At 43.7% G+C, this 8,500-nt stretch overlaps 1 protein-coding gene across 1 annotated transcript; it reads left to right on the top strand.

Moving 5' to 3' along the window:
* Positions 1-728: 728 nt before the first annotated feature.
* T265_06648 (hypothetical protein) lies at positions 729-3,925 on the top strand (the record flags this gene model as incomplete). Its single annotated transcript, XM_009171968.1, has 3 exons — positions 729-2,496; positions 2,692-2,708; positions 3,030-3,925. The coding sequence occupies 3 exons, from the start codon at positions 2,487-2,489 to the stop codon at positions 3,393-3,395; spliced, it is 393 nt and encodes a 130-aa protein (XP_009170232.1).
* Between the last annotated feature and the right edge of the window lie 4,575 nt (positions 3,926-8,500).

The raw sequence follows: 8,500 nt of genomic DNA, 5'->3' as shown, positions 1-8,500 counted from the left end.
ATATATATAACTAGACAAACCTTATGGTTGTACGGCAGTGAAGCATCAGTGGCAACACTGATGTTGCTGTCTTTGATGATGATGATGACCGGAAGAGTGCTATAGCTGAACGATTATATGTTTTGCTATGTTAGCGTGTCCCCAGTTTTGTCAAAAGTGATGGGGAGATTAATCAGCCGGTGATTCGGGTAGCATTTCCCGAATGTTACCCTCTACTCAGGGCTAACCATTCCAGTATCTTGAATCCCTTGCTAGCAGAAGAAAGAGCATCAGTGGTGTTGTATCTTGATTATGATCCGACCATTATGTATGCGAATTTTAGCAACTATTTCAACCGTGTTTTTTCCTACAAAACTCTAAAAATATTCCGTGAATGTGGTGCTCGTGGTTAGTTCCTGGAATGGATTAGACCATTCTTGCTGACGCGGGCTGTCATCCGACGACACTCAATATTGCGGAGCACGCATCTTACTCAATAACCTGTCGTAAACACTGGAAGTTCAGTCTCTGTCACGTACCTAAAGTTATGAATGACGAATTACAGTGAAGGTGTGGGCTTACTTCGATGAGCACTGGGTGCGCTGGCCAACTGGACGGTGAGCCGTCCCCTTCGCTCCATATGGTTTTTTCGGTCTCGCTGGAACTGCCTCATTTTCTGGTTGTCTTCAGTTTTTGAATGCATTTTCGGAAGATTTCCACAACTGCTCTGCCAACTTTACTTCATATTTTATACGGTCACGTTGGGTGTATCTGCTAACTGTTTATTTACGGAACAATTTTTTTTCAGCTTGTCCCAATTTTGCCATGGTGTCGTCTGTTACATGCTTCCACGTTGGACGTGTAGGGTATGAGGCAGCCTGGCAGTTACAAAAATCTATCGTACGGGTTTTGAAATCGTCCAACAAGAATGTATTCCCACACACAATTCTTCTCTTGGAACACAATCCCGTCTACACAATCGGCGTTCGATCGAAGGACCCAGCAAATGATTATTCGGATGTTGGAATCGCAAGACTCAAGCATTTGGGAGCCGATTTTGTAAAGTGCGCTTACTCTGATTTTCCGGATGCTTTTTGTCACTAGATTAATTATGCTTTTGAGTTTTAGGAGCCGTAGCACAAACCGTGGATCTTGACCCTTAAGCTAGAAGAACTATTCTAACGACCTTCAAAACTCATGCTCAGTTGTAGTCTTATGGTTTGTTATATTACGTACAAGCCATGGTATTCTGAATATGGAAACTCCAGACCAGTGCGAACGTCAAACCTGGAAGAATATACAGAGCACTAAGAAGAAAAAGGGTTCCACTTGGAAGCGTGCCGTCAGTGGTTTGTCAGTCAGACGAAATGATCTCCAAAGTGTATAGGAATGTTTGGCTTGGAAATACATTTGCCAGGAGAAACGGCTCAAGGAAGAACAAATAGCGCTGAATGCTCTTCAGGTCAAGACCTCAAGTGCAAGGGATCCGTCCTAGAGAGTCGGATGTGAAGACTACTCCCAAGAAATAACACTCGGCGCCATGTACCTCGTCGACTCACTGTGACCTTAGGAAGTCCCAGTCCAACAACTGCCTTGGCAGATTGAGCAAAGTAGTACCTCGATATAAAACGATCATCGATTCGTGAACTACCGATTGGACGTGGTCTGAGATGACCAGATATCTGGGTACTCCCTATCTGGAACCGCCGGCAAGTATCATTCAACCCTCAAGAGGACAGGACAATAGGAGGTTGCGTTTTGTTAACCTGGCCGGGTAATAGATGATTATTCGTACGCAGTTCAGTCAAGATTTTCGCTTATAAACAGTCACATAAGGATATATGAGACAACCATATTCACGTTGTTATGTAAGCTTACCGTTCTTAAATGCTGTGCCCTAAGACTTTTGATATAAATCTGTCCAATAAAACTCCCCTATAATTAGTAAGATAATGCAATGCTAACATAGTATAGCGTTAACTACGTTTCTAGGGGCCGCTGTAATTATATTTTAAAGAACCTACTCATACGTTGACCGCCCATTAATGAAATTTGCATCTTCCTCGCAGCATTAAATGCCTTTCAGATAGTCTTTTTGGTTAAAATTACTCATGTTGATCGCATAAAAAAGAAAAAAATGGTGCCGGATCAATTGGTGATACCTACTCCTGTGTGACCAACGTCCCTTTAGAGAACATTTGTTTTAGGGTATCCTTCTTCCATGCGTCCCCAACTAGGTCACCTGTATCAAACGTCTGTGCGTTTACTACGTTTCCTTCCCAAGGACGGACCGCGGAGGCCTTATAACTTACCACGGTCCGGGGCAGTTGGTGGCTTACCCGATCATAAACTTGCGCTGTCGCACTCTTATTGGTAGTGGCCTTCGGTGGTACGTTGGCGCCTTGGAGCAAGCGGGGGTAGCTTTGTGCAATAACTACTTTGGACTTCAGGCTGCTTCAGGAGGGCGCGGTGATATTGGCGTGTGGCTGAGTCCATCGAAGAAAGTCATGGCTGTCGGTAAGTCTACTGTTTACGTGGGATTTGTAGATAATAACATCCAACTGTTTATGTGCCATCATCCTTTTCCACTGCCATGCACTTGAATACTAAAAGTTCTGCTCGGTGAAGCCGTCAAAGTAGTCCTGTCTGTTTCTTATTTTTGGCCCTGAATTACTTATGTTTGATCGCCACCGTTCGTTGCATAAGCTTCAGTTTGTTTTAAGCAGACAGTGAGCATATCTTGTCTGCTGATTCCCAAAGCACAACAGCTTGCAGCAACCTCAATTTACTGAGTGATCATGCTGCTGATTTTTTCCATAAAATGTGGATGAAATTTCGAAACCGCAGTATTCGAGGCTTTTATATCTTCCCTGTACCCTTTACTGCACGTTTGCTAGTTGTTTTTTCCAGGTTTGTCACGAGGACGTTGGCTGCATCCGCACACGGCCTGAAAACAATTAAAAACCTACTACTTGGGCGCATTTAGGTAGTAATAGTTGTCCATGACATTCACCCCCGCTGACCTATTTTCCTTCTGTGCTCTTTTTTAGGTAGGCGTTCACCAAAGTGAATCCGTTACCTACCATGGGATTGCAATAAACTGCACGAATGAGCCGCTGCCATGGCTACGTGCTGTGGTTCCATGCGGTCTCGTTGGTCGTGATGTGACTTCGCTTAGTGAAGCTTGTAACAAGGAAATCTCAGTGGACACTGTAGTTCCCCTTCTGGAGAAGTGTCTCATCGATTCCCTGTTCGGTCCCTGCAGCATACGAAACAAAAAGCTATACATCTCCTACAACCATGAATTTTTCAATGATTGGGCAGGCTCTGCACGCGGAAGAAGCACCTCTATCCGTTTGTGGCCCGAAGTTGCGGACCTTATCATAGCAGAAGTGCAGTCTCGAACTGACCGTTAGTTCATTCTTACAACCTTGTATATTTATGTAAAAATGATCTGAAGAGCAAGTCGTCAGAAAACAAACTTTTGTTTTCTCCCTTCCTTACAACATATTTCATTATTTTTTACACGAAGTGCGGTGATAGTCTTGTCTGTGGTACAGTTCTTTTCACTTGAGTACAAAGATAATTTTACTGTCGGGTTTTTACCATCTACTGCCATCTGGTCATGAAGATGGCAGATGAATTTTGCCGACGAACTATGAAATATGAAACTTCATTATCGTCACTTGTATCAACAATTGTGAAGAAGAATGGTACTTTACTGCATGGTCTTGATCAACGAAAAACCCAGCATTCAGTCAAACCGTCTGGACAGCATGAACGCTACTGATATTCCTTGGCAACCATAGCTGTCGGTGTCTTCGGCCAACCACAGTGAGGTCACATTGGGCTAAATTGGGGTCCAGTCAATCCGCTTTCTGGGATAAGCTGCTCATGTACGATCTCATTCTGTTTCGCTTTGTCCGTACAGCCCCCTATAAATAATAAATTTTTACTGGTCTTATCAACTCTGTGCGGCCTAAGGTATCGGTCGGTTGAGACTTCACTGTTTGTCTCCGAGCATTCCGATGTTCGATCCAACAAGCGCATTGAGTCGGTGGGCTTTACTGAGCTTGGATGGATGCTTGCTTGCGTGCAAACTGATAACAGACTGGTCCATTGACGTTGATTCTAATGAGGAATGTAGGACATGAGAGTATGGAACAATGCTTTTAGTTACAGTGATCAAGATTTCACAGGCAACTAATTACTTCATTTATCGTCAACAGGTGTAGTGCTGATGAAAGTGTTCAAATACTATCTAGTTCACATTGTTCAAGAAGATCATTTATTTGTCACTTGAATACGCACTGCTCGCCACCAGTCTTGTTATTAACTGTCAGACTGAATAACCTACTAGCTAGTCGATTGGACAGCGGAAATGTGGGAAAGCAATGACTCGATAAGCGCTTAACGTGTCTGTTCCAGTCGCTTTTTGCGGTATTCAGCTCAGACACTTGCTTGTTTTACTAATGTCTGCTTACGCTCTCAAAACAATCGCTGTGGAAATAAGCATATCTAGTCCAGTGACCGAGTGGTTTCAATCAGCTTCAGTCACTAGTGGCAGTAAGCTTCCGTCTTTCTTGAAGTGTGGTCCTTCATAGCCTCGATATCAGCGGTGATTACGGACTCTTTTAGAATTTCGCTGAGAAAATGTTCAAATCAAATTAACCAAATTGTACAGGAACGGGGACGCTTCTCCATACTGAATAAATGGGGAGGGGGGTGTTGATGTAATTTTTTAAGCAACTTTCCAAGACCGTAATATTAGAAGAGAATAATTCCGTATTTTAGGTTATACCTTTCACTTCTAATGGGGTTTCAGAACAGACTGTCGGAACATCGGAAGTTGTGAATGGCTCCATGCTTCTCAATGTTTGTGTTTGTGTCCTTGGCAAGTCCACTCAAAACACCGGATTCCAACGTCAGGGGTGTGCTAGTTATGATGCGCACAAAGCAGGCCACATCAATCATTGAGTGTATGAACAACAGTGCGAGCTATGGTGGCTGCTAATGGGAGATTCCTAATGGATTACCAATGAAACTTCTGTGGAATCTATATGGCTTTTCCAAATGAAGCTCTGGGGTCTTAGCTTTGTCAGCTGGTCTCAGCAAATTAACGGATAGAAAGAAAGGTTTTTGTTTGGGAGTAGCAATACTCTTATGTTAGGGCGTATGGAGTGCGTACCTTAACTGAAATTAGAGATAACAGGAAAGTTCGGACACTGCATGACAAAGATCCTGAGTTCAGACTCTCAGAATTTTTTTTTCGCAGTTTCCTTACGCCTAACCAGATTGGCCTCGACTTTCCATTAGACTCCTCTACTGTCTGCTACAATAGGTGTGTAGTTGTAGATATTTCTTGAATGTGGTTGTATTGCTAGTTACCTGAGGTTGTAGGAATGGTGAAATCTACGTACCTGCGGATGCTCCACCTGAAAGCATCATGCCATCTGTATTATTCCAAGTGTTCAGTCGGTGACATGATACGTCCAACTCGCACACAAAGATCCGAGTTCAGACTCTCAGAATTTTTTTTTCGCAGTTTCCTTACGCCTAACCAGATTGGCCTCGACTTTCCATTAGACTCCTCTACTGTCTGCTACAATAGGTGTGTAGTTGTAGATATTTCTTGAATGTGGTTGTATTGCTAGTTACCTGAGGTTGTAGGAATGGTGAAATCTACGTACCTGCGGATGCTCCACCTGAAAGCATCATGCCATCTGTATTATTCCAAGTGTTCAGTCGGTGACATGATACGTCCAACTCGCACGTCTCATTAGGAGTCATTTGTGCCTCCCCCGTTGAAGAAGGTTCGTCAGTGTGTATATGGTATTTTTTCCGTGTGCTAGTGATTAGTATTTCCAGATGTCACGAAAACCCTATTTGTTCATATTGACTACTTCGGTGATTTAGCTACTAACCGTCTGTTACTATGTCATTTGACTGGATTCGCATTCCCCAGAGTCTAGTACCGGAGTTGTATTTAAGTGAGGACGGAAAACGTAAAAGCCTCATTGTTCGTGTAACCGTCTGAATAAGTTCCCGAAAACAAAGCCCCTAACCGTGGTTATGTTGACGTTCTCCGGTTGCTTCTCCATCGTTGAGTTATCGAACGCTGTGAACGTGCACATCTCATTTACCGCTCATGAATTCTTGTCTCGGGCTGTGGTTCCCTCCCCCCATTGTTTGTCTTGCTAGATTTCTGAGCGTCTGGTCCAGTTAATGTGGACCATGGAAAGTTAGATCCATTCCGACAATTCCATTATGGAAGACTTCACGGGCGAATTCGATGCTATCGTGAACAAGACAATGGACGTCTTATCAGGGGAAAATCAATAAACTACGAGGATGGAGGACTACAGTTCACTTAACTCACTATGTTACTTGCTGGCGTGCACAATGCGGATGAAATCAATCTTAGTTATTCAACGAAGTTTATCCCTTGTAAATTGGAACGAGTTCTCGGAAAAGCTTCTTCGACACAATGACGCCATAAGATTTTTGTACGGATTATGGTTATACGACGTGTCTGTTACCAGATACTATGCTGATATAACGTTGTATCCTTGCCAAGCTTTCTAAATTCATCAAATGGCAAAATATTTGACTTGATTACGCCAAAGATAAAACCCGTTGCTTCCTTCTGCGCGCCTTATCACATTAGGTGGGATCAGGATATTTAGATGTACATCGATAGTCCCTCTGAGATGGACCAAGTGGTTAGAGCGCGAATTTACTGTCCGGAACGTCCGTGTTTCGAACCCGACCTCTGCCTCTCGACTTCCCCTGTCTAGGCTTGGACAACCTGGCAGTATCCCAGCCCTCGTGCTTCCTTCGTGTAGCATGGCAGCTAGGCACCGGAAGGGTGCTACAGCTGAACGATTTCTTTTAGTCCCTCTGGACAAGTGACATCCGCACACATGGGCTTGAACAGTAAGTAGTAATTACAGTCGTTCAGCTGTAGCACGCCCGAAGTAAGCACGAGGGCTGAGATACTGCCAGGTTACCCAAACCTAGACGGGGGTATTCGAGATGTAGAGATTAGGTTTGAACCGGGGATCTTCCAGTCAGTAAATTCGCACTTTAACCGGTGAACCATCTCTCGCAATGTCGGTGGATGCCTAATATTGGAGGGAGCTCTTTTTTCCATCGTGGTGTTTACAGGTGTTCGTAAGGAACATCCTGCTCGGGATTATAAAGAATGTTCGGTTTCCGAATAACCGTTAAAGATGAACATGCTTGTTATGTAAAAGTAGTCTAGTCGTGTAAGGAAATCAGGTTGTTAACACCGATCACGGCAATTCACTGATGAGTCAGCGTGTATTACGCACGCCCAGCTGGCGGGGCCTGTTACTTTTTCGGACAAGGGGTCATTTGGGACAATTGCTTGTAGCCGGTTTCCCTTGTGTTCGTGAGAAATAAGCGTGAGGAGCATTATCATCGTTAGTCTGGTGAATTCCAAGATGTACAACAGTTTCTTTACTCTCTCACAAAATAGTGCGTTTTTCTTCGAACGATTTATGGAAAATCGTACCTTCGGTTGTCCTATGTCCTCCACTCAAGGGGCATTTACATAATGTTGCACTGGTCTTGAGCTTCTTAGTATCGATTGGGAAGAGGAGCATAGGGTAACAAGGTCTACTGGTTATGCTTCCAATCTTGTGGGACTATCGGAGTGATGGTCACACTGGATGTAAACATTATTATGAGGCCAAAGATTGTTAAGGTGATGTTGGCTGTGATTAAAGTAATTTCAAGTAAAACATCTGGTTTGTTTAGTTTTGTGAGTCAGCTCCACTGGTAAAAGCTTGTAGACAAATAGTCGTACCATCAGTCTACAGGCTAATTTCATTATAGATGACTTAGTACCTGGCTGTTTTCAGCTGTTGCTCACGTTAAAAACCTCTGTTATGGTGTGCAGTCCGTGCTACATTCTCATGATCAGCTAACCAGTGCAAACCACTAAACATTTACTGGGTCGTACCTACACCATTTAGGGTGGTTAAACTACATCTACAGGGAAAGCTTGTGATTTATCGTGGGCTTACTTTTTTCGCCCTCTACACTAGACCTATGCCCACCAGTTTGTTCTCTGTGTTCACAACTGGTTTGTTTCGCAAACCAGTAGGACCCACGGCTAGTCGACTCTACTCATTACTGCCTGCCCATAATACACTTCACTTCCCATCACATGTTGGCACACATACCCTGACATAATAGCTGTATTATTATTCAAAATAGAGATCCTAAGCAGTAAACACTTGCACTACAAGTACGCGTAGGCAACAGTTTTCTACGTGTTTTGCTGAACTGCGCGCCAAACCACCAGCAACGCAGATTTTTAACCACAGCCCACCAGCCATTAGTTTTGTGTTGTTGACATCCTGTCAGTAAGGTTGACCGCAATTGTGTGCTGCATGGTTGCTGTTTGACCGTTCGGCATAGAGATTGAACCGACCTTATCTTGTCTTGGTAAATCTTCTTTCAGTGTCACCGCATGCAGCGTAAATGAAGACAG

Source organism: Opisthorchis viverrini (genome assembly GCF_000715545.1).
Source record: "Opisthorchis viverrini unplaced genomic scaffold opera_v5_142, whole genome shotgun sequence".
NCBI lineage: Eukaryota > Metazoa > Platyhelminthes > Trematoda > Opisthorchiida > Opisthorchiidae > Opisthorchis > Opisthorchis viverrini.
This window is presented reverse-complemented; position numbering and strand designations above follow the sequence as displayed.